At 37.1% G+C, this 27,682-nt stretch overlaps 1 protein-coding gene across 4 annotated transcripts in view; it reads right to left on the reverse strand.

Annotated features, from left to right (window-relative positions):
- ZFAT (zinc finger and AT-hook domain containing) overlaps window positions 1-27,682 on the reverse strand; it is a 133,858-nt gene that overhangs the window by 29,207 nt on the left and 76,969 nt on the right. For all 4 annotated transcript variants that reach the window (XM_051609739.1, XM_051609738.1, XM_051609736.1 and 1 more), the window contains exons 5-10: window positions 19,882-20,032; window positions 18,138-19,606; window positions 16,822-17,054; window positions 9,470-9,548; window positions 5,507-5,656; window positions 3,428-3,601 (exon numbers count right to left, since the gene is read on the reverse strand). In XM_051609739.1, the coding sequence (XP_051465699.1) occupies window positions 3,428-3,601; window positions 5,507-5,656; window positions 9,470-9,548; window positions 16,822-17,054; window positions 18,138-19,606; window positions 19,882-20,032 (2,256 nt within the window). The remainder of the gene's footprint in view (window positions 1-3,427; window positions 3,602-5,506; window positions 5,657-9,469; window positions 9,549-16,821; window positions 17,055-18,137; window positions 19,607-19,881; window positions 20,033-27,682) is intronic.

A 27,682-nucleotide genomic window follows, 5' to 3' on the forward strand; every position in this document is an offset into this window, starting at 1 on the left:
AGAGCGCTGGTTCATGTTTCTTTATTTTGATTTGGCACAAATTTTCTCAAAATGTACGGAGTTAAAACAACTGTTGGACTTTTACTCTTTTGCATCAATTGTTTCAGAAATCACAGAGTGGATCAAAAGGGGGGTAAAGACCATGAGTGCATATTTGCATAAACATTGCTCCTTCAGATGCCAACCTAAAAAGTAAAGATTTCAAACAGTCTCAATCTCTTTAGTACTTGACAGACTCAAAGTCTGAGTTGCACGCAGGTCTTCTACTCAACATATGCCATTAAACAGAGTCAATGAAATTTCTATATTCTGTTGTGTGAAAAAAAACAAACACCCTTACTTCCACTCAGAAGTGCCATCCAAAGAAAGGTGTTATTTTAAATTCTACAAATAAGACATTATACTTGAAATTTCTTTACATGCCTGTGAGCTTTCTAGTCAGGCACTAATACTGAAGGCACCTCCAACCTGTTATAGTAGCAATAAAAATGAAGAATAAGAACTGGAGTTTCAACTAATGAAAGCTGATGCTCAGAACATTCATTCTAAAATATAGTAAATATTTTTAACAGAGGGCATGATTAATGCCTATGATAATTTACTTTGAAATCAGATGGATGCCCTGTCATGTGAAGTCTTTAAATCAAGTCTGCTTAGCCCTTCCTAAAAGGATACATTGCAATCTGGTGGCAATGTGATGCAAAATTATGAGATAGCCTGTACTCTGCAAGAGATCAGACTTCATGATGGTAAGAGTCTGCTTTTTCCAGGACAGTTTGAGTCCTTCTTAAGGCAAGATGGTCAGATTTTGTCATGACATATTTTTAGGATTCCTTAACAGGAGTTAACTCTTTTTGACATTTTCAAGAAACATCTATTGCTGTTTGTGGCTTTGAAGAGTGAAACTCCCAAACAGTACTATTTTGAATGTTTCTTATTTTCACTTCAAAGCAATCTCTCTGAAAAATCTTTTTTTCCCCTTATAATTTAAAATAACACACTTTTCTTCCTTTTATTCTCTGGGTTTCACATTCTTTCTCCACTTTTGAGCTTTAAGATTCTATTAGTCCTGCTACCTCCAGCCAAATTACAAGGTGTATTATATACAAAAAGACTGTATTCCTCCATTAAATGGCCACAGCTGGCACACTGTATTTGACTGACATGGAATAAGTATGTCCCAAAAACTACCCAAAAGCAAAAGAACCAAAAGGAAGGATGGAGAAGCACAATACAAAATATTTTGTATTATCCAGAAGACATAAGATTTCTTTAGGTTTTGGACCTTGCTCTAAAAAGTCACAAGCACTTTATACTGAGTGTGAAAGCTTCCATCAAACATAGCTAAGAAAAGTCTTACAGCAATTTCTGCTATCTAACTAAAAGAATGAAAAGTAGATTTTCTGGTTTATTTCTAATCACAAACAGTAATAAGCCTGCACTGCAGTATTGTTTTCTGTCATGCCACTCTTGAGAAGTCTGTCATCTGGAGAAGAATAAAGCAGACAGAAAACTACTTTATATTCCACTGGTTAAATTGACCTTGCAGGATGATATTTGAACAAAAATTGCCTGGATTCATAAGTCAGCAATACAAGACTTGTGAACAGCAAAGCATTTTTCAAATTCATTTATTTGTGAAAGAACTGAAGAACAGTAGATATGTGCCAGTATGAACTTCTGAAGTGCTGTCGCTATAGAAAGGGACACTGGGCAAAGAGAAACTGTCAGCCTTCAAAAGGCTGAAAGCCCCTTGATAAAACATACACTACATTCTTAGTCACAAATGTTATCTTATTTTTCACAAATGTTTGAAACGCACGAAGAATTTACTGGGGTGGACTTAATGAGGAAAACTATGGAGGACTCCACAGCCAGTGAGATCCTGTTCCCACTGGAGCCAACGGCAAAATGCATTTTCCAAAGGTATGCAAAATGCAAGGCAAATGAGCATTTAGTCTGGGAATTATTTGGATCAGACCAAAAAGAAGTTATTGCAGAAGATGATAAGTCTCAAGCCAGATAAAAAAGGCCCCTGGTAATAACACTGCCTCGAGAGCCAAGGCTTCAGCCTGACCTAACAGTAAATGACCAGAGAATATAGCCCCTTGCATGCAACTAAATATTTAGAACTTCACACCTTTAAACCAAACCCAGACCAGGCTAGCTCCTGCATGACTACACGCCTATTCTTAGCAGTGCCAAATTTTCAAAGCAGCCTCATCTGAATTGCACCAATTACTTGCACACATATATATTGTGCTTAAGAAATAGAATTAGCTCACAGGTAAAAATAAATTCAACTTCCATTGCTGAATTTCATTATTTGGATGTGCCAGATGGTGAAAACAAAACAGAAAGGTTCTGAAATGAAACTCCATGCAGAGATTCTTTTATGGCACCATAGTGCCATATAGTCTGATGATAATACAAATTTTCTTTTAATTAAAATACAACCTGTCTCCTTTTTCCAGCCAGAAATCAGATGAGGATTGCATCTGCTAAGTAAAATTGTTGATTCTTGCATATGAAGTGTAGAAGTATGTGCAACATCTGCTTGCTATTGACCAAATTATTTTTTAAAATTTGGAAGTTTTTTTTGAATAATGAGTGATTTTCTGACTCATGGTAATACCACAGTAATGTTGGTAATATTACAGTTGCTGTATGCTTCTTATAATATGTATCATATCACTGTGATAAACATAAACATCTCTGACACAAACTTCACATATATTCTAGAGATATAAAAGAGCATGTGAACTTTCTGTGAAAGGACAAAGCTAATGAATACACAATTTTTCTCCAAAGAATTCAAATTAAATATTTAATAAAGAGTGGAATGAGGTTTCACAAGATTGTATGAGTAGCAAACATCAAACTACTATGTCATAACCAAGGTCTCTACAACTTATCTGGCCAAATAATTTACTTCACTTTGATAATCTCAGAGGAATAATGTATTGTTGCACCCCAAATTTTGAAAGAAAAGATCACGTTTTCCTGGATTTGCATCTCAATTTTTTGTCATGGAGCATGCTCAGGGTTGCCACTAGATACACTTGGCCACACAGAGCTGCAGCTGCAGGGCTACTGGATTTGGCAGCTCCTAACAATATTCTCACTGGCAAAAGCACTGAACAGACTTGAACATGGAATTATTTGTATTTTCTAATTCTGAAATCAACATGTGTCAGTAAGAGGTTTACAAGGCCAACCCAAAATTTCACAAAAAAAAAACAAGTATTCCAGAGACAGATGTCTTAATTTTGCAGTTTTGAATTATTTCACCACATCTCCTGGGAATAAACTAGATTTGCAAGTAGCACTTAGTGTTCAACCTAAAATTGTTTGTTAGTAAGGCCCTATAGTACTGCCAGTATATATAGCCCTAAAATAAACTTGGATTTAATAAACATGCATTTACCATCAGCAGTATGAAGGAGTTTATGGCTCTTCAAAGTGCCTTTTGATTTGAACTTTTTCCCACACATATCACAAAGGTGTGTTTTCTCAGTGCTGTGACGATTCATATGGGCTTTCAAGTTGCTCTTGCTGCGAGTGGCATGCTCACAGAGAGAGCACTTGAAGGGTTTGACACCTAAAAATAAAAAAAATAAAATAAAATACACTATGAAACAAGTAAGCTGCACCGTTCAGTGAGAGGGTGGACATTTGTTTGAAAGAAATTTCAGATCACGTGAACAACATAGACAAAAAGGTCAAAACTTTAAAGTTTTAATATCTACATTTAAGAAATTCAGTGTATTTGATATCAGGCTCTTGATGGCATCGTTTACCTTGCTAAGAAAAAGGAAGGATTCTTTTAGAACAAAGTACCTCCCTACTGAAGTCAGGTACTGAGTTTAACCAAGCAAACAGAAATGTTTTAGTCTTGCTATGTCTACCCTTCATTTCAAAATAGAATCCAGACTGCCTAAGTTGATGCCTAGCTGGTGTACATACCAAATCTCCTTCTAGAAGCCTTCAGATAACTAATTCTGTATTTACTGCAATAAAGAGTGAAGAAGCCTGTTTTAGGAGGAGTGGTTCATTAGGTACTTAATATGTAAGCACAAGTTAAATGTGTAAAGCTGTGTTTTATTGTTAATTAGCATCAGATTTGCAGACAGCTTATACAGTAGTAGGGTGTTTTTTTTTTTCCCTTGGTAAAAACAAGCACTTAAATCTTCACTTCTCTCAAACCATCCAAAGGATAGAGAGACACACAATATGTCATCTAGCAGGTGGTCTACAAGAACAAAGTAAATCCTTCAAAGAAAAGTTGAATAAATCTGAGCTGGCAGAGTAGTTCAACAGTTTCAGGACACTCTGGCAGCTTCAGATTGATATTCATGACCTTAAAACTAGAATTAGAGCATGAGGAATTATAGCCTACTTTAGGCAGACTTGATTGCACACTTTGATTTTGAAATAGATTTCCATTCACTTTTCTCCTGCTAGTTAGATGAGATGGGTTCCAAGCTTTCCTGGCAGAATAAACAAACTGTATCTATGGAATACACAAGTGATTTCTCTATGCCTACAACTCTGCATTACCTGAACTCCCTCCTGGAGTAAAGGCTGCTGGAGAGGACCGCTACTATAGTACACAGGCAGGTAAGCTCATAGTTACAGCACTCAAACAAAAATGCAGTACTAGTATAAATGTCTGAACTATCTGCAGAGGAACAAAAACTTTGGAACCAGGATAGTCTCTTGGGAGTACCAAGCCCCTTTATCTTTACATGCAGATGGATGGCTAAAGAATCCAAAATAACGTTCAAATGCCATAGACAACACAGTCCATAAATTATTAACTGACTAAAGAGCATACGAGTGGTTTTCCAACTGTTACAGACAGATTGAGCAGACACAAGATTTTATAGGGTATAGTTTTTAGCTCCAAGGAATTTTTAACATGTGTTGCCATTTTACTAGAATTTCTCCCTAAAAAAGTGACAGATATGATCAGTTTCATCTTGCAGGTTTTTCATCATAGTTTATGTCCATGTCACCTAGCTGCCACACTCAGCATGTTTGAATTAAAACACACACTGAAATTTTATATGTACATCAAGGCAACTGCATTTCAGTTATTTTACTAATAGATTTCCAGATCAAGCATTTTTGGACAACTGTGAAAGGAGCAGCAGTTATGCATGAGAAGTTACAGAGAATTACTTGTTGTAAGAGACCGAGCATGTAATTAATTCCCTCCTCCTCACTTGCATTTGTTACAGAATACTTCATGGACATTTATGAAAGAGTTCTGGATAAAAAATGAAAACATAAACTTCTTAATATTATTTAATATTGAAGAGGACTATTCATGTGTTGTGTTCATATATGATCCATTTATTAAGCTAATTATTTAACCTCTACTGTAGCCTAGAAATTTTTTTTCAGGTATAGCAAGAACTTTGAATTCCTTTTTTATGTCAGCCGAGTTTGTGTGGAATATGAGACTGATCATATGCCCAAAACCTTAAACCCAGAGTTTTACCTTCATGAGCCCAAATATGACGCTGAAGATCTGATCCATTCTTCATAAAATAAAAATCACAGTAGGGACATTTCACAGCTCGTTTTCCAATAAGTCCTTTCAGCTGAACTCTTCTGCCAAGAACCTCAGAAATAGTAGTCATTGAAACCTCTGAGGGAAGAATTAAAGGTAATAAAAAACAAAAATACATGAGGGAGTTTTTTCTATGTTATATAAGTAATATTGAAGAGCTAGATCCTGATTCACTCCAACATTTTAAAAGCCCTACTTCCCCTAATGCCACTTAGATAAGACCTGAGCAAGGGACATAATGACCTTTTTTCTTTTAGAGCTTCTAGGATGTTCTGTCCTTCCTGTTCTGTGTACTCAATGTCCCCACTGCCTGGTTAAAAAAATAGAATAAAATGTAAAAAAAGCTTGGATGTGCCACTGTCTTAGAAATAATTTTTCAACTATGAACTTTACTAATAAGCTAATTCGGCTTTTTTTTCTTTCAATATTTTCAAACTACTTTATTCAATATTTCATCTCAGATTGCCAGATGCCAAGGACACAAAGACAATTCACTTCAGCCACAGCTATAATAATTAAAATACCTGATAATCAGAAACTTTAAAGCTAAAAGCAGATTCATGGAATAAATGTGATTGGAAGGGATTTCTAAGGTCACTTGCTCCAAAAGTAGGGCCAACTTTTGAGTTCCAACTTCAACACTACATTAAGTTGCTTGGGGTCATACCCAGTCCTGTTCTCAACATATCCAAGGATGGAGTTTCTGCATCCCTTGGTTCATTCCAGAGTTTGACCATCTTTACAGTAAAAACTGTTTTCCTATTTCTAATCAGAATCTCCTTGCTTCAACTCAAGTCCCTTCAATGTACAGTTCCAAAAAGATTCTGGCTCTGTCTTATTTTTAATCTCCTATTAGATAGCTGAAGACAACAGTTAAGATTCCTCTCCAAGTCTGTGCTTATTCAGGCTAAACACCCTCAACTCTCTCAAGTCTTTCCTTCCTGCAATCCAATGTTTTGGTTGTCACAGTGAAAAAGCTCAAAATAATGAATTTTAAATTAAAATGTCCCAAATACACATAATGAAAACATTGCCAAACACATTGAATAATTTGATTCATTTTTTGAAAAGCATTTCAGATTAATGAAAGTTATCACTTGACTCAATGTAAGTTCAGCACTCGTGCAGTCTAAATATTAAGACATGAAAGCTGATGACTTATTATGCTCAAAGTTTTAGAAAATTTGAAAGTTACGGTCTAAACTTAGATTTTTACCAAATACAAACTGTCACACCTAGTCTCCTGAAGGTTGGTCCCAGAGTGTAATAAAAAATCCTGCCTGAACCCATATGCAGAAGGAAAATAATCTCAAAATGGAAATATAAAAGCCCATTAACTGAGCAGAGATATGTTCTGAAGTACCCAAAAAAGAAAAATACAGGCACAAGTCTGAACCCTCACCTGCCTTCTATGGCTTAGATCCTCCATTCATGACTGCAGGCTAGTATATCTACTCAGTAGGGATCTATGAAAGCTGATGCTTCTCATGCCTCAGGACTACAAACAAATTCCATATTAAATCAGACAGGAGATGGAATGGTAAATAATTCTGAGAGCTGGGACCAGAATCCTCCTTCACTGCTGAGTACTCAAATCATTTTGCAATAAAGCCAAGATCTCCGATCACTTTGGTTTGAAATACTGTCCTATGAAAACCAACAGAGATTTTTGCTCTACTGCCTTCATGGGACTAAAATTTAACTTCTATTCTTTCCAAATCCAGAAGATGAAGGAGTACTGTTTTATTTCATATTTTCTACCAGATGAAATAGAAGACACAGGAGAGGGTCCATGTTGAATGAATTTAAAAAAGGAAGGAGAAATGAGCTCCAGAAATAGCATTTTAATCAAGGGTTTCTGTTTAAATTAATTTTTTATAGGCTGTTTTAAAATTCAATTCCTTTTAACAGTATGCACTTTTCCTTTAATCTTTATTCTTTTCCAATTTTAAAAACAATTGCATTCATTCCACTGCTGTACTTCATAGTTTATACCATCAGATGCCTTATATTTATTTGGCTTGTAATTAAATATGTTGTAGGAATAAAGGATTTCCTCCTGATTATAAGGACAGCATGCACAGCAAAAAGATTTATGCATTAATTCTCCTCTGTATATTAAAACAGTGTTGTTGTATAACTACTGCACAGGCATCTCTTAGAAGCAAAATACAAGATTTACTAGATGTATCTCCATGGTTCTAAATAAATACTACATCTAAGTGCTGTTTGCCTACAATATATGAATTAAAAATGAGGACACAAAATACTAGGCTGTGCAGATTTTCTTTTCTAACCTTACTTCTATTATAACTCAGAGTTTAAAAGAACCCACTCTCCTGGATCAAAAAATTACACAATTTAATTAATTAAATTGATTATTTAAATGCCTGAGTTTAGCACACCAGGGAACCAGAGTTAACTGGTATTTCTGGATGCCAGACACAGCACACACTAATAATTCAGCAGTCAATGGACCAGTGCAATGGACCAATGACAACCTGAAAGGGCACAGTACATAATGTACTACTAGTTCACACATCATATTATTTAAGAAGGCCTCCTATACTTCCTGGCTGGGGCAGCAAAAAGGCTTTACAGGCACTGCTCTTGAGACTCAATTTCTATTCTTAGTGGGTGACATACCTCCTGACTACAGTATAGCACAGAAGCCCTTCCTCATCTCAATTTGCTGCATCAGACATGTCCCCTGAATACAAGCCCTTCACCAACCACACTGTTGTGGAATGGTCTGCAAATGAAAATGTTTGGTAACTTAAGAGCTAAAGTGGGAATTTGTCTGAAATTAAGTGAAGGAAATTGTTTAAAACATGGGCCTAGCACTATCTACTGACAGCAAGAAGATAAGAAATTACTGTTTTATCTCTTCTGTTGTATTTCAGACAAAGACAGTAAAATTTTATACTTTTTGTCTTTCCCCAAACTCATTTTGAGGGTGCCTGGTATTTTCTTTCTTAATATGAAATTATGTCAGGTAATTAGCAACACTGTAGACGAGTTAACTGAAGTATATTGGCCAATGCAGTCAACATTCCTTCATTCACAGTAGAAGTGGGCCTTTCTATCCATCCTAACACAGATACTAAGGAGGAAAGTATGGACACACCATACAGCCCTGCCAAGTTCACACCAGGCAGGTTTAAATCAGTCCCTGCACCAGTCACGTGGGTACTTTGGCACTGAAAGCCCAAGATTTGAGAAAGGATTGTTTACTCAGGCACAGCAGACTGACTGCCCACATTCACTGTATGCTGTGCTTGCACTGAAAAATCAGAGCACTAGAATGCAAGGTATAAACTAAGTCAGAACAGACTGCAGTGGTTAGCTTGGATCTAGCCAGGCTTGTCGAATCCAGCTTAAAACTAGCCATATCCATCACAGGTGGTCCTAGTGTAAGCCCTGCTGCAGAATCCAGTTGGCCTTTGAGGGTAGAGCCCAGCTGCACACTCAGCTCAGGGACTTCTGGATTCACCTGAATTACCTACAGACAAAACAACGTGCCATAAACCCATTTCTCTCAGTTTAGGTATGCCCAATGGGAATTTTAGGCCTGCTACAGGATATTTATATACCCAGGTCCAAATTTCAAAATACTTAATTTGAATCCACCTAGTTCCTCTTTTGGAAATGAGTTCTTTGACAAAGAGAGATTTCTTATCATGATTATCTGACATACTCCACAACACACAGCACACAGACTGGAACAGTAACTATTTTTCACTCTAAATTCTACCATCTGCAAACGTAATGCAATTCTTACTCTAAACCAGTTAAATTAGACAGACTCTTCTCTTTCTTCGGAATATAATCACATTACACTGCTCACTTTATTGCAATAGACTGAGACATTTTCCTTGATTTTTTTCTTACCAGGATGTTTTGTCTTGATGTGCGATTTTATGAGTCGATCTTCAGAAAACGACTTCTCACACACAGGACAGGAATAACTCTTGTTATCGTTAAGCAAGAAAGAAAGAAAGAGAGAGAGAGATTGGATTACCAGCTCACTGGTGCAATCACTAAAGTAATTATTCAGTAAAACATGGTTCCAAACAAATTTATAATTGAAGGTTCATTTTTTAAGGAAAATATGAAGATACTTATTGTGAAAGAAGCGAAGGAGAAATATTAACATATTCTAAGCACATTATTAATCCACATGAATAAGGGCTCAAAGTTACAGCACATGAGAATATGCACTAATAATTATCTTCTGACCAACTCCAGACGATTAAGAGTCAAGAGACAAGGTCACATAACAGAAAAAGTCATTTGATATAAGCAGTAATATTCAGAGTTTTCTCACAAGTCCACCCCTTTGAAAACTATAGATCAGATCTCAGAATTCTGAAGACATCCACCAGTAGGCTTATTTTTAATACTACTTAATGGCCTGAAATCGAGCAGAAGAGCTAACAAGGACAGATACTAGAAATAATATAATACACTGATTTAAGTTCTAACTATAAATATTCAGCATTTTATGTATTTCCAGTGAAGTATTATTCTACTATTTCAACTTAAAAACTTAAGAGACTACTCTGGCTTTTTTCAATGTAAATGATGTCATAAAAGATTTAACACCATCAAACAAGTTGAACTGGAGAGTTTTGACGCAATTTCTTCCTATATGGAATTTTAGTCTAATTGTACTTTACAAGCACATCTAACTCCACATCAACTGCTATATGACCCTATTTAAATAATCTTTGCTGCTTATTTTATAAATTGAAGATGATGCCAGTTCCAGAAGCACGTGCTGACACAACAGACTGGATGCTCAATCAAATGAGTGGGTCATGTAGTGACCTCTGAACGGAGCAGATTAACATATGAATGGATTATCAAAACAGATGGAGTGAAGAAAATCTAGTTGGTTCTGAAAACTAGGCTGACAACAAGATCACATGTTACCTGGTGGGAGATGTGTTCCTACCAAACTACTAAGACACCACCGTAAAAGGTGAGTGAAGCCACAGAACAGGTATTTTACTAGTTATTTCAGGACAGTAAACCTCTTGAAGAGCATGAAAATAATATAACTGTATCAAGAAGAGACAGAATTATGTGTTATGAAAGAGAAATGTGGACCTAAAAGGAGAATAAGCATCCTCATCTCCATGAGTTTCTGACATGAGATCAAACAGAATCTCTGAATAGTGCGAAAAAATGTACAAGGTTATTATTGTGTCTATGTCACAGTTAGACATCTATAATTGGACATCTCACTTAAAAGAAAAGCAAAAATTGGTGGGTTTTCATAACAAAAGGGTTTTGGAATATGATGCAGGTGTCATGTATGTCTGAGAAAGAAACACCTACACGTTTAAAACAGAAGTAGCTCTAGAACTGGGCTGAACCGGCAATACTCATGTTAGCAGCACATGGGATATGAAGCTCTCAAGAAGGTCATTTACTCCTGTGAGAAAACTACACTAGGGACTGAGGATGGCAGCTACTAAAGGATTACCACCCCAAGGAGAGTATCTTATAGAATCACAGAACGGCTGAGGTTGGAAGGAACCTCAAAGATCATCAGGTTCCAACCTTCTGGTTACACTAGAAGAAACAAACAACAAAAGTGAACAATCAGACGTCTCTCCACTCCACACTCACTACTTGAAGTAAATGCTGTAATTGTCACCATTTTACATTCTTGTGACTACGGTTCAGGAAGGCAAGGCTATAGAACTACACCTGAGAGCAAAAAACCACAACCATCAGTAAATGCATCAAGAGCTATAGAGTAACACGAAAATATGGGCACCAAGAACATAAGTTTTTCTACATGATGATGGTAACAAAATAATACAAACAGCTTCCTTCAAGCAGTTAGAAAGTTAACTATACCAAGTTCTACAGTAAATAATTTTCAAAAAGGACATCCTTTGTAGTGTAACAGATAGTGCTTCTGAGCACAGAGTCCCTTCCACATGGATCTGTCAACCTGCAGTCTCACAAAAACCACCCAGCTGAAGCCAAACTTTTCATGGTTGTTTGTTCAGGTCATTGCCAGACTTTTGGAGTTTATGTTATTAGTTTTGAAAGTTTAAGTGTGCGATTGTCATCGCCCTGAGAGTTTGTGACAATGTTAGTCCTTTGCTGTAATGCCATCACTCTCAAAAACAGCTTTTAAGAAACCTCTGTTTCAAATGAGGTATTTCAGAGCACCCAGGTCACAACATGAAGCCTCAGAGAATGTCTCCCCCACCACAGCTTAACCTCTTCAGAGTGCCCTTGTCACAGGCAATGACGGAGACACTTTGAAGGAGTTACACTGAGGTTGTAGTAATACCTTCATCACATTCTCAGCATGCAAGTTTTCCTCTGGTAAGAATAAAAATTCATCCTATGCCTTATCAGAGTACCTGCCTTTTAAATGCCTTTGAGGTTTTTTTGAAAGACTAACAGAAGCAAAATATCAAGGGTGTTGGATCTATGTTTATTAGAGACCAGCTGCACAGTGCAATCAGTTAAATTTTAAAGTTACATCCACACTTTGAGATTTGCTTAAGCCCCCTATTAGCCAACTTGAGAAAAATCTAAGAAACTTAAAATAATTCCAATATAAAGTTAGCTTTCTGGCTGAAAGTACTGTTCAGTACCCAAAATCGTGAATTAGGTTGACAAATGTTATTCAATCCAGTAAAAAAAATGGTCTGATACTACCACAGAATCTTGTTTATGATATGTTTCATAATAAAATAAGGCCACTGAGATAGGAATCACTATGCCTGTTACATACATGAATTAAAATTGTGCTAAGAAAGCACCAGCTATATTGCATTAGCAATTTATAGCTCTCTGAAGACAATTTTGTTTCTCTAAGGCATGTGGCTTCAAGAGAATTCAAGGGGTATGTGTACCAGTATGCAGTAATGAAAAAAGAAAAATTAAAAGCTTCCATAAATGTAGCATTTAAACCAAAAGATCATTATGACATTTATTCAATGAAGTAGTACTAAATATTACCTATACCACAAAACATCATAAACGTTAGCAGCTATTCTATTGCACTCATCAGTAAAGAGACTGACACAAATCTCTCTCTTATGAACATACACATAAGATCTTCTAGCACGTGACCTATACAGCAATTCTGCCACTAATTTCAAAAGAGACTCTGTGAACTCCAGAAGGTTTTCTTATTGATGTCATTAATACTGTAAAATTAAGACCATGGCCATATTAAAAATGTTCAGGCCCAAATGAGACAAATATGTTATAGAAATCAGCTATTTGTTATCCTCCTTGTAGTAGTAGTAGTGACATGATTTTATGAGCAGGAAATAAAGTTGTACTAAGTATTGGTACTCTAAGAGCATTTCCAAAAAAGGTTTCCACAATTCATTAAACAAAACATTGGGTTATGTAATTTCATAAGAGGAATAGAGAGCCAAACCCTACTCCTGCACCTACTCAGATCAACAGAAAATTCCTGATGCCTATGGAAGCAGAATTAGGCCCCTGAGTTACCCTTCTGAGTTAAAACATCCAAAAATGTTCACCACAGTTGTCGTGATGTTCAAATTAACATCTTCATGGAAGATTCCAGAATTAAGCTGATGTCCTATTAAAATGCAACTTAGCTAAAAAGATCTGATGTATCCAGGTGGCAGCTGTGCCCAGGTGTGAAGGAGGTTACAGAAAAATTTGCCAATGGTTAGCCAGACTTAGATGAAGTCCCTCAAGCAGCAGAAACCAGCTCACAAAATGACAAGCACCCACATACAGTACTGCTTCAGTACTTTTCATGAACAAACAGCAACTAGTAAAAATGAAGGACTAGTTGCCATTCATTGTGCAAGCAAGGACCAAGAACAAAAGCCATTTTCCCATCATGGGACAATAGATTTTTTTGTTAATTCGTTCCCTCTCCAGTACCTTGCATTCTTGACTATCCAGTGGCACTGCTCCACAGGCAGAGGTACTGCAGCTAGACCAGCAATGGTCTGAAAGTGCAGACTTCTTGGGAAGGGGAAACAAACCACCAGGGCTCAAATATCTCCCTACCAAAAGCTCTAACTACATTATTACAGGAAAGGTCAGTAGCATAATGAAATTTCAAAGTACCCTTCTAAAGACAGGAAACATTTACATCCATAAATGTACATGAGTGCAGGCATAGGCACCTAAGAGCAAGTGGTGGTTTTGGGGATGAATTCCAGTTTTACAGAGGTGTTTATCTTGAAATTACACATATAGATTTAAAATAATTTAAACATAAACCTCTCTGTGATGTTTATCTGCTCAGCATACTGAGTATTGTAAAACCCACTGGAGGATGCAAACCAACTCTGGTAGCTACATCAGCATTGTTTAGTTCCACAACTGGTCCCTAATATTACCACTAGCATATTCATAATCACAAATGATCCTAAAGTCATTATAAACCGAGGTGATTCACAGGTGTTGTGGTTTGAACTTCTTCTAAAAAGCTCCATAAATTACAAGAATTATGAAAAATCACTACACAAGCCTTACAGTAAAAGGTGGGTACTGAAAGTCAGAACATACACAAGATTTTGGTTTCAAATCAAGCCAAGCCTCAATTCCCAGACTTCTAAGGAAAAACTTTCCTTGTAGCAACACTGTGTAGCCAATAATGAGGCAATAGGCAACACGTACACGGTTCTGTTGTCATCCCCCAGGGAATAAACAATACCAAATTCAGTTCAAGACTGGGAGGGTGCACAGAGAATAAAATAAAGTGGCTATATACTGAGATGAACAGTAAACTGCTTTTTAATATTCATCATTTATCCTGTTCACCAAGTAAGACGGGCATCCAGCTGAAAAGCAGCCAGCAACAAGGTAACAAAGATAGGCGTTCATATAAGAAACTGAACTGAGATTTTGAAATCTATCTCCAGAGAAGCTTTAATTCTAATAGTTATTAAGAATTTATTTTGCAAACTAAAATTAACATTAAAGTAACTTTCCACATTTAACTGTGCAGTCTTTTATTTGCAATGGGTGGTCCTGTCCAGTGAGGTATGTATTAACTAAATACCCCAGGCAGTGGGCAAAAAGGCCAATATGAGAAATGCCAAGCTTAGTTACTGAGTAAATCCTAATATATTAATTTTTCAGTCCATTTGAATACTCAAATATATTTGACAGTAAGCATCAGTAAGAATTCTTCTGAAAGATCTTGCTGTCACACTGGTTTTAATTATGAAATGCATTTCCTGGTTCCATTTAGTATCATGAAAATGATGCTCCTGATGGGAGCTGCTGGACATTCATCACGCTTGAAATTTAACAGGTACTTAGGTAAGGATATAGGGAATCTACTTTTAGGCTCTTCTTTTTTAAGTGCTCTGAGATATCATTTACACATATTTTTTACCTCAGATGGACAACATAAAAGTAATAAATTCAAAAGCAGCCTAAAAGAATTATTATATTCTGTGTAAAATGCTATAGAATTGGCAGACAAAAGGGGGAAAAATGTTTTATTTTGGTTTTTAAAGCTGTCCTGCAGATACAAAAGACTTAATAAACTAGGAGGTGAAGAGTTCTGCTCTGTCACTAACACCTTTAAGGTAACTTCAGTTGCTGCAAGCATTGGGCCAGAGCCCACCTGCTGATTGCAGAAGAGGAGCTGAAACCACTCAACAATGCATGTTAACAGCTTTTCTCAGTAGCTATGCAAAAAATGTCCACATCTGGGGAAAAATTAACATAAACCCTTATGTAATTCAAGCATCACATTTCACTAGTAAAAGTAAGTGCAACAACAATATCACAGGACTAAGTGAGCTGTGATGTTGCTTTCTCATGTGATGAGGAGGAATGTGACATGTGGTGTGTTCTATCAAGGGTAAGATTTATTTACAAGATAATGCCAGCAAAAAACATGTCATGTAGAGAGAGAGGACAATCTATGTATCTCCTTGTTCTCAAAGGATAAATGAGTGAGTGTTGCAATTAAACAACTAGTATTTTATCCTCTGTTGAAAGAATAAATTCAGGAGGTAAATCAGTATTTTACTCCATAAATTATTAAAAATCCAAACTGCTAGGAGGTAGCTCATGCCAATTTTCTGGCAAGACCATTAAGAAAGTTTAATTACAAATAGCATGCTTGTCAAACATGTTATGAAATCCTAAATTGCACTTCATTCAATACCAGTAGTTTCACGTAAAATAGTATGAGGTCATATGTTCCACCTAAACAAGCCAGGTGGCCTCCAGGAGAGGCTACAGTCAAAAGTGGACTAAATTAATTGTTCTGGGAGAGCAGGCACTTGCCAAATACCTTGTTCTAGGGGTCAGTCTAGAATGTACTGACCTTAAAAGGATCCTGACATGTGGTAGGAAAAGAAGGCAGCACCAACATAAAGAAATTAATCGTTTTTTTCTTAATCTTCAAAAAAAATAATAATGTAATCAACAATAAAGACTAAAATCTCATTCCTTGGTTTTAAAGTACTTCTTATTCTGAATACGGTAACATGGTTTTAAAAACCTACTTCTGAAACAAGTGCAAGCAGGATTGAAGAAAAATAAAGTTTTCATCAAAAGATCATTCATGTGATAATGCTGGATCAGAACAAGAACACAAAGAAGAGTCTTGCACAAAGCGGGCTTCCAGTCAGGCATGCAGCCCCGTGCATAGTCTCAAAGACAAGATGTGACAGGGCACGCTGAATAAGCAGACCAGACCTGTTTTTAACACCACCAATTCAGAGCTGGAGATTCAGAGCTTACTGAGTAAGACAGATCCCTTGAAAGCATGATTTCTTCATCTTTGTAACCACACTAGAAAATGATAGATGTTCAAGGTGATCGGCCACAACTAGCTGGAGATATTTGGGGAAAAAAAAAATATTGTCAACAACTTCAACTTCTGTCCATACTAACTGAGGAACATATGTTCTCTTTACCACAATTATCTGTTTATTAAGGCAGGGAATTCAGCTCAAAGGAATAAAGTAACAATAGCACCAGACCTCATTTTACTCTCAATATCCAAAGAATCTGACAATACTGGAAAAACTGAGGGGAGAAAATGGATACAGACATGGTACACTGGAAACTACTATGAAAGGGACCAAATATTTACTTACTGTCACTCATGTATTCCCTGTACAGATGTATGCAGAGAGCATTCAGGCAAGAACTCTTACCTATGACTTCAAATACTGTCAAGAACTCCAAACATGATGAAGATGACCCTGAACTAAGACAAACATAACGTTTTGTTTGGTACTTACCAGCTCTGTGTGAACTTTAAGATGTGCCTGGAGCTTGTATTTATCTGGAGTAGAGTAGTCACAATGTTCTGTGGGACACTTCAGCAAAATATTACTGTGTTTCTGAATGACGTGACGCTTAAGGCAGTTTTTGGTGATGGAAGAATAATTGCACTGGGAGCAGTAATATAAATGTTCTCGAGTGTGCGTACGGACGTGCATGTCATAATGCACTTGGTACCAGAACAACTTGCCTGGAAATAAAATTAGAGACAAAGAAAGTAATTTCTAAACAATTGTTAGTGGAAATTTCAACACACACACAATTACTTTTTTTTGGGTAAAACCCAGTTTGAATCCTGTCCTTTCTGCCTTTAATGAAAACTTGTGCTAAAGATCCCCTCACTATTGAAAATATGTTCACAAAACCACTTTTGTCTAAAAAGACTGTTACACATCCTGAAACAGAATAACAAGGGCAACTTTAATACATATCTATAACCTTTTTCCCGGTGAAGAGGTCCTTTAAATTTGTTCTCCTCTACAAAGAATCTGAATGCAACTGTACACTAAATGAGACTGTATTTTTTTTTTTTTACTCCCTTTCATGGTATTCCTTCCTAAAAGCTTTTCTGACATAATGGCACCAAAAAGAAAAAGTACATAGCAATTCATCTAATGTACAATGTTATGTTGCTTCAAAAACTTTTTTCTTCCAAACTTTGATTCCTTTTTCAAGAATGATGGCTACAAATTAAATCCCAAGTTGTTCCCTTTCCAACTATGCAAACACAAAAATTTTCAGTTAGAATAAATGGGAACAGTGGATTGTTCCCATTTTCATGTTCTCAAAAAAACTATTACAATCAGAACAGTCTTGACCTGATACTACTGTAATGGAAATACAATATCAACAAGACTCTGAATTTTACACTGAGCTGATAATGAAGAACTGAAGCATGGATTGACTAATGCTGATCATATGCCTAAATCTGCTGTGCTTCACTCTAATGAAAGTTACAAGGTGAGGAGAGACACATGGACACAAATAATCTGATTGTATCAAATTTCATAATAACAGAAAAATGAGCCTAGCAAAGCATTGCTGTGCTATATTCCACTAGTGGGTTTTTTTGAGGGGATATTTTTCATTTCACACTATTTTTACAGCCCAAACTAAATCTTGCTGGACTCCAGAATCTATACTGAACTACAAAATTAATACTGCTTCAAAGACACAAATATATCAAAATCAACCAGTGGAGCAGGAAAAAGATGGCTCACTACATAATATTTTAAAACAGCAAAACAAAACCCATCATTCTAGTATTCCTTACCACAATATTCACATTCCAAGTCTCCATAAACTTTCCTTATTCTCTCACACAACTCTGTGTTCATTTGTCTCTTCTGCAAACTGTCCAGGATCTGCATAAAGGCAGCAGCTCCACTCCCACTCTCCAATGTAACTGCATGAGAGGGGGCTGCCTGTGGACTGAGGGCTGCACGAGCCTCTGGTGCTGACAAAGGGTCAGTGGTTTCTGCTGAGTTTTGAGTTGGTGGATTGCCTGCTTCTGATTCACTAGAAGGAACAGACTGCTTTCTCTCTTCAGAGGCTGAAAGGCTTTCGGTCACTGCATTGCTCTGATTCGGATTTAGACTTTTGTCTTCAGCCAGCAAAAGCTGAATTTCTTCACCCTGCTCATTTACAGAACTGCAGTGATTAACTTCCTCTTCGTTTGCAGGAGAAACTTTTAACTCCTCAGAACCAGAACTACCATCTTTCAGCAGAAAGCAATCAGCTGCTACACAGGACTGAACGGTTGGGACTGCTATGTCTGTTGTCTGACACAGCGTCTCTGTTACATTCTCCACAGGAGGATTTTCAAATTCTAACAAAGGGACACCATCAATTTTTAAGTCATCATTATGCTGACTATTATGGTTTACATCTGCAGCTGTAGATTCACCTTTACAAGCAGATGGTTGTGCTGTGTTAACAGCATCAGTACTGGTAACAGTCAGTTCATCTGCACTTTGTGCTAGCTGTTCCCCAAGGGCTTCTGGCTGGATATCACCTCCTGGCTCAAGGAGGCAGAAACTCTGATTGATAGAACTGTTAAAGACAGAAGCCTCGTGCAAATCCGTGTGCACATCTTTGATGTGAGCACGCAGCCTCACAGAACTGACAAATTTCTTCAGGCACACGGAGCACACGTAAACAAACGGGTGTTTTCGCACGTGAAGCTCCAGGGCTTGGTATTTAGTGGCCCCGTGACCACAGAGCTCACAAGCAAAGGGCCTTTCATCCCCATGAACAAGCATGTGACGGTCTCGATCGAGCTCGTTTTTGAAGATGCGCTCACAAATCCGGCAGTCGTACAGGAGCTGCCGCTTGCCCTCCCGTGTCATCAGGCGGAGCTCATCAAACACATCTTTCACCTTTTTATCTTGAAGGTCGTGTGCTTCCTTGATGTGCTTGATTAAATTTTTCACATCCGAGTATTTCTTTTTGCAGAAGCGACAGTGCTGCTTGATTTTCTTATGAACCCTTTCGATGTGGACTTTGAGGTGACCTTTGCTCAGACAGGTGAAGGTGCAATAATCGCAGCTGAACTTCTCCCCGGTGTGTTTCCGCATGTGAACGTTCAGGTTGGCTTTGATGGCACTGGCATAACTGCAGTATGAACACTTGTAAGGTTTTTCATTTGTATGGATCCTCAAATGGGCTTGGAGGGAGTGCTTAAATTTGAACACCTTGTTACAGTATTCACATGTGAAAATCTTCAGCTGAGTTGGACCCAACCTAAAATGAAGGCAAACCTGTTATATTTGCAATATTGAATCATGGTGACATAATATGTCAGAATTTCCCCAGATACTCACAATGGACATAAATGTTTAATTTACTTTAGAAATATATTCTCCACTGGCTTTCTAAATTCTACAGCTTATGCACAGATTACTTTCCACTGTTCCTTTATTTAAAGCCTCAGAAAATGTTTCAGTTTAATGAAAATGGATAGGGAAGCATTTCAGTCATCCTTTGCATGAGCATAAATCTAAGTACTTCAAAATTACCTGCTAGATTTCATTGCCTGTTCACATGGGGTTTGCTGAATAGCATATTCCTGATACCCTTTTCGTTGTGAGGGGTCTTGAGCCGTGGCTTCTGGAGTTGTGGGTTCACTTTCTTGGGGAGCAGCCTCAACAGGAACAATTTTTGTGGCTCCTAAAAGCAAGAAAAAACACTGGCCATTACATCATATTGTAAACAAATATGTAAACAAAACATTATACTCTGTAATCATTAGTTCAGCTTTTTTAGTTTCTGCTGTTGAATTCATGTGCATAAAATGATGGCTGCACTTCCAGAAGACAACAGTATTTACACCACAGATCTGTTTAAGTATCACACCAGGACTGCTGGTTCTGAGGGTTATTCACGGTGCTTGATGCTTGCTATTGTGAGATCCTACATCCAAATACTTTCACTTTTAAAACCCAGTAACTTTTCAAAATGAAATTTCAGTTTTTCTGTTGCGGGCTGATACTAAATCCTTTGAAAACTTCAGCCAAGCTGTTTAATCAGTCCCACATATAAGGCTGGGGAAAAGCCACTGTTCAGTCTATATTTAAAAATCTGCACATCTTTTCCTTAAACCGATCTTGTACTGCTTTTATTTTGGGGCATGTTGCCATGCCCTCAGAGTAGAAGAACATGTTCCATGCACACTTCTCAGTTTCCACTAGAAGCAGGAGTACAGGGGCTCTACCAAACACAGTAAGATCAAGTTCTGTCCTTCAGGGCTTTACAGTTAGTTGAGGGAAAAATAAGCACATTTTGAGATGTGATTAAGTTGAGATTATTTAGCTGGATGTTCCTTATTTTCTGAACAGTGGCAGGAAAAAGTTAATGCTGGGAATCTATAGTTAGCATTGAAAATAATGAAAATAATAAAAATATTAACTTACACTGAAAAAACCCCAACCAAAACCTCATGTATGTGAAACCAAGCATGCATTATTGATTGAGCCCCTCCTTTTTAACTTCCATGTGTGTCTGTAACTCTTCAACCCACACATTCAATGGGAATGGTATTATTTTCAAAAGTAACACATACTGAATAAAAATCTTTGGAAAAATAATATTGTGCTTTCTGGTCTGATAATGCAAAATTAATAGTAAATGAAGGATCATATACTGAATAACAAAAAAAAAAACAACCATGACATTGAATATGCAGTAACAGATGCACACCCACCCATCACAGGTAAAAAGTAGGAGAGGAACTGTAATTAAAGTTTGCTCTAAAATATACTGATGACAAAGAAGCAAGAGAATTTGCACATGAAAACATCTTTGAATTAAATAACAAAGTTAACAACTTCAGGCAAAACTGAAATTGGGTAAGTTTCAATTTATTTTATTTTTCTTGAATATTACATTAATGTCTGATCTCATTTCTATTCACCTGATTAGAAACTGAGGAGGAAAATGTACAACACACCTTGTGATAGAGGGAAGAATTTACAATAAGAATCAAAAGAAATTTGAGTCACGAAAGCTTAGCAAGGTTGTAGAAAACAAAAGACAGAGTCAACATAGTCAGTGTATTTTAAACAGATTCTCACTGTTATATATATAGAAATATAAAAAAGATGCAGTACTACCATAGTTTCTCGGAAAAATTTATAAGAACAACTACACAAAACCACAAAGAGTACACTGTCCAAAGAAAACTAGCTGGTTAGCAAATCACTATATCCAGTTTCCTTAAAAAAGCATTTTCCCAATACTTTTGCTAGACTACAGGCTAAAAGGCAGGCAGAGTATATGGGAAAAATCAGTAATAAGTGGGAATTACCCAACAAGGTGCAAAAAATTAAGGGAAATTAAGTTGAGAAAGCAATGCTGTTAATAAGATAAGAAAGGAAGAGGGAGATTCTGTGGGTCCTTCAGAGTGATTTAAACCAGGAAATAGAGTTCTTTTGAGAAGAGGCCATTTGGGAATATGTAAGGTTATTGAAGTTTTTTGTATCAGATGGGACATGAGCCAACTCTGTAAGTAAACAGACTGTATGTCATGGTTTGACCTGGCAGGCAGCTAAATACCCACTCAGCCACTTGCTCATTCTCCCCCTGCCTCCCAGGAAACAGGGCAGAGAATCAGAGAGGTAAAGAAACTCGTGGGTTGAAATAAAACCAATTTAATAATTGAAATAAAATAAAATATAATACTAATAAAAACAATAACAGAAGAATGTACAGACAAGTGATGCACAGTGTAACTGTTACCACCTGCTGACCAATGCCCACCCCACCCCTGGCCAGCAATCCTGGAGGAGATAAACTTTAAAACTGCAGTCCTGGAAGAGAGAGAAAACTTCCCAGCCAACACCCATTTATATACTGAGCCTGATATTGAACAATATGGAATATCCCATTGGCCAATCTGGATCCATTGCTCTGGCTATGCTCCCTCTCAGCTTCTTTTGCACCCCTACACTAGCAAAGTATGGGAAGTCGAAACGTCCTTGATTTCTTAGCAACAACTAAAAATATCAGTATATTTTAAACTTTCTTCTCATATCAAATCCCATACTACATCCAAAACACAATCCTATTCTAGCTACTAAGAAGAAAATCAGCTCTATCCCAGCCAAAACCAGGATACTGTAATAGCTCTGCTGCTCACTGAAGTGGCTGGACCTAACAATTACTTCTTTTGACTACTGTATATTAATAATAATGCCTTCAATTCTGTACTAAACATTCTGCCAGTTGATCAGAACCAATCTTCCATGTTTTCAACCTAAATGTTACCAGAACACTCTTAACTTCTATTCTTCCTGTCACTCCCCCTCCCACAAATGCTAGGTTGTCCAGCAGGACTGCATCTTCCAAACTGCCCTGGAGCAGCTCAGTGAGACAGGCACTTGTCGTTACAATACAGGAGATGTGGTTCAACAAGTGGGCTTGGGATAAAGATGTTAAAGACACCAGAACAGTGTTCCCAGACTTCAGTATTTTTAAAATCAAAGCAAATGTTTCTGTATTTTGAACAACTCAGTTGAAAGAAAGAAAACAGATCTTGAACTGCTCCATATATATGTGTGTGTATATATACATACGATATATAGTTATATCCACCTCTTTCAGGCCTCCTATTTCCTGAATGTGAGACACAGATCCTTTTTAAATGCTCAGCAATAAACCTCCTCCATGCCCTTCTGCCTTTCAGGATGTTTGAGGATTTCCTGTAAAGACTGTTGAACTGTTTAATAGACTGTTGTGTTATCAGTATAAAGTTTTTATCACCTAAATTAAGTGGACTTCATAAGTACTAACTCACCAGTATTTTGCATGTGGACAGAATGGAGTGGACAGAATGCTCTGGGTCATCCTAAAACCACCACCTACATTCCCCATGCAGTTAATAGAGAGGCAAATACCTCTAAAAACCTAAAGGAGATCCAATTCTCCAAACATACTGATTAACTACTTGCTCACAGGACACAGTCATGTGCCTTCATGTTAGGTAGTTACTTCCTACCCTCAGAAGATACAGAAGCATTAAGAATGCTCCATCCACCAGGATGCTGCCCTAAGTATGGGCTACTAAGGGTCCAGCAGCTGCAGTGATTACTACTATAACAAATTAATGACAAAAACCTATGCCCAGAAAGTAAGAAATCTGGCTTCTAGGCTGTACCCCACCTAGTAGGTAGTGAACCCATATGTTCCACATCCCAAAAGAATGCTCTCATTGCTCATGCCTCTAAAAGCACTACCAGGCTAGGGCAAAGCACAAGAACAAGGCAAAAAGATACAAGGTTTGATTTGCCACTAAAAATACCATATGCCAAAAGGGAAGATATTTTTTTTTCCTATCTGTTTCCCTGGACAATAATTTCAAGAAGTCAGAGTATACAAATTCCAGGGGGAAAAAAGAGGTTAACTGTACTGATAAAAAAAACCTTCCCCCAGCACTGCTATATTTCTGTTTAAAATGCAGAATGGACTTTATTTTACTACACTTTATTAATGTCTTTTGCTTTCCTCTTTTCAGTCAATACCATCTATTTTAAATAAATCTGCTTTAAAAGCAGTAAGATTTTAATTCCTCATGACATTCTGACAGCAACTTCTACAGATACACATCACCCAGTGTGCCTTATTTATAGCTCAAACTCAGTGATGGACTCTAATCTTTCAGTCAGTCCCTTCAAAAAGCAGCTTCCCCTTCACTACAGAGCTCTCCAATACTTAGCAGCAGCCTGAAAGGTAATCACAATAGAAGGAATATTAGGAATGGATCAGAAATAAGACAGGAAACATCATTAAACAAATTCCTACTACAATCCAACTAAACTCCTTAAACCTCCTACAACTTCAAGTATGGACAACAAAAAAGAATATAGAAAAACTAGAAAACAGAAACAAAGATAAAAACAAGTATTTACTTTGGAAAAAGAGTATTTATCTCTGAGATCTTCAGCTTGGAAGAGAGATAAATGAAGAATATCAGAAAAAACTCTCAAATTAGTAATACCATGAAAAAAAGTGTGAATAATTATTCTGTCTCATAAGCCATGAACAAAGAGCAGTTCAAAGAAATAAGCAGTCAGTAGGCTTAATATGAGACAACAGAATGTATATTTTCACCCTGTGTGTAATTAAATTATGGAACAATTACTGCACAATATTAGAGAGACTGAAAATATAAATGTATTCAAGAAGGAATTTAGACAAAGATAATAGATTCTTCCTAGTATCCAATCTAAACCTCCCCTGGTGTAACTTCAGCCTATTTCCTCTGGTCATGTTGTTATTTACTTGGGAGAAGAGGCCCACACCCACATCCCCACAACCTCCTTTCAAGTAGTTGTAGAGAGCAATGAGGTCTCCCCTCAGCCTCCTCTTCCCCAGACTAAACAATCCCAATTCCCCCAGCAGCTCCTCATAAGACTTGTGCTTCGTTGCCTTTCTCTGGACTCATTCCAGAACCTCAATGTTCTTGTAGTGAGGGGCCCGGAACTAACACAGTACCTGAAGTGCAGCCTCACCAGTGCTGAGTAGAGGGGCATAATCACCTCCTACTGCTGGCCACACTATTCTTGACACAAGCCAGGATGCTGTTGACCTTCTTGGTCACCTGGGCACACTGCTGACTCATGTTCATCCAGCTGTCAACCAGCAGCCCCAGGTCCTTTTCTGCTGGGCAGCTCCAGCCACTCTCCCCCAAGCCTGTAGCTTTGCCTGGGGTTGTGACCAAAATGCAGGACCCCTTTCAACAGAGCTGGACATCAGATTGGCCAAGCTAAACCAATCTGTAACCCCATGGTAATACAGAAGCCTGCTCACATTCAGATATGTCATAAACCCACAACCATCTTTCTGTGAGCTACAAAAAAAAGGAAGTCACTTTCAACAGAGAAGACTGTTACCAAGTTTAAGGAAAAAGACTCATCAGTTAAACTAAGTCACTTAGTCCAAAATATTGAGCAAAAGGACATTCTTCCACTTCTTTCTCCCTTCACAAAATCTTGATGGGGAAGCAGCCAAGTGTTTGTGAGCCAGAGCACAGAGCAGGAGGAGGATGCAGCTGCCCTTTCATGGGTGGTGGTTCTTCCATGACAATTAGGCAGAGAAAAACCAGCACCGGCTTGTATTGAGAATTAGTAGTAGGAAAAGAAAAAAAAAAAAAAAATCAACTTATTTAGAAATAATAATAAAAAAATAATTAGCATTAAAATTTAAAATATTTTATGCTATTTTGGTATATATTAAACTCTACCAAAAAACCCCCAAGAATTCTACCATTGATCATCATTAGAGGACCTTAAAACAGCTCTTCTAGTAACAAGCTGAGTCTTTAAAATATTTCAAGACTCACATAAAACAACAATTTGAAGGTTCAAAGAAGAATCTCTCCTCAATCAATCAATCAAGTCAAGATAAAAATCTACCACTTTTATTCATGCTATATTTACTCTGTGGGTTGCAAATCTGTTACCTTTCATATACCTCCCAAGTGAACATTATAGAAAAGGAACAAGGGAAAAAATAATGTTGTCCAACTGTCCTTTTGGGAAAGATTAAAAAAAAACGTGATTTGTTTCTTCAAAGGGATTTTTAAAAGATTCATTTAGTCATAATCTATGGAACACATGATATAAAACAGTGTTCCAAACCTAAATAGTGTATAGTAAAATTACAGCAAACTGAGAATGTAATACTCCTAGAAGCACCTTTCATTTAAGAAGGCAAATATAGCATGTGAATATTTCCTCTATCTGTGGATAAAATACAACTAATTCTTAATGCCCTCTCTATTTCTGTAATTGATGGAATGCTTATCTGACATCTTCAGCAGGATTTTACTGTGCTGAACACGAAAAATGCTATCTCCATGCATCTTTAAAGCTACATAACATACATACATAAAGCTACAGAATGCTAATGCAGAAAGATGAAAGGTTTCTTAGTGCTTAAAGCACTTTTAAACTTTAATTTCAACTTTACCAGTGATCTAGTACACAGAAAGCAGGGGAGAGGGGAGAAACATTTTATCTACTTATATCCTTTAATGGCTGTCTATAGCAATAATTCACCTTTTCTGCATGTGATTCATCTCCAGAAAAATGGAATGAAACACTATGAAAAATCTTTAGAAAAACTCCAGATATTGAAGTATTACTGAGGAATAGGAACAGCCTAAGAATTGCCAGTGATACTAAAATATAGTTAGACGATGGAAATTAATAAATAGAAAGAAAAGCAATTAAAAATAAATTTTGAAATAACTGTATTAAATGTATTTTTTTTCTTTTTAATCTACAAAGAGTTAACCACTTATATGATGTCTTCTATAATTTCCAAATCCTGAAAAGTAGGATGATAAATCAGAACTGTCTTAACAGCAATGACTTTTTAATTACATACATTCATCTGGCAGGTTGAATGTAGGAAGATTACAAATTGTCAATCACATAAATGAGAGGACCTTCAAAAACAGCTGTAGGTTCACATTTGACTATAAATCCCTTCGGTTCATTAAAGGTTTTTGAATGCAAGAGGCATTATGACCAAAGAGCTCCAAAGCTGAAATTCTTTTCATATTTTGAGTCACTCAAAAAGCATGTATAAAGAAAACCCAAACATTTTGTTGTCTAAAGGAAAAAATTACTAGTAGTAATGACGGCAACAATCTTCTCTGGATTTTCATTTCCTCTCCCACATCACATGCTTACTATATTTTCTTCACTATTTGTATTTACTTTGATTTTGTTTGCCTCTTTATGCTTATTTCCCAAGAAAATTTGTCTTTGATTGCAGGGTCAAACATGTCTTTCCTTCCTCACTTGAAAATTGCTCTAGTCCTTGCCAGAAGCGCAAAGATCTCAAAGACAAAACTTCTTACAAAGTTCATAAAATTTAGCACCTGAAGATAGCAGAACCTAATTGCAGCTCTTCCCAAAAGCCCTGAGGAAAGCAGGATATGTGTATAGATCCATCAATTAACACCTATATGAAACCATTCACTAACACCTACGTGAGCCCCTTAATCATCCATCACATGTTCCCCTTCACCCAGATGAAGAAGACATGAGAGGAGCCCCACATGTGGGAGTGAGGTGGGAGACACAGTGAGAAAATGGGTGTTTAGCAACAGGTAGCAGAGAGTCCAGCATTACAGCAGGCAAGAGAAAGGGGCCTGCAGTTAGTGCAATAGAACAGTGCAGACCTCAGAACATGCTCAAGGCAGGTTTCCACACCTCCAGTGCTCACTGGTCCTCTTCCACCTTCCCCCATATTTATAATATTGCCAAGACCAAATCTTGAACAGCTCAGTGTAAGTCCCAAACCCTGTGTCAT

This window comes from Apus apus, chromosome 2, assembly GCF_020740795.1.
Source record: "Apus apus isolate bApuApu2 chromosome 2, bApuApu2.pri.cur, whole genome shotgun sequence".
NCBI classification, from domain to species: Eukaryota; Metazoa; Chordata; class Aves; order Apodiformes; family Apodidae; genus Apus; species Apus apus.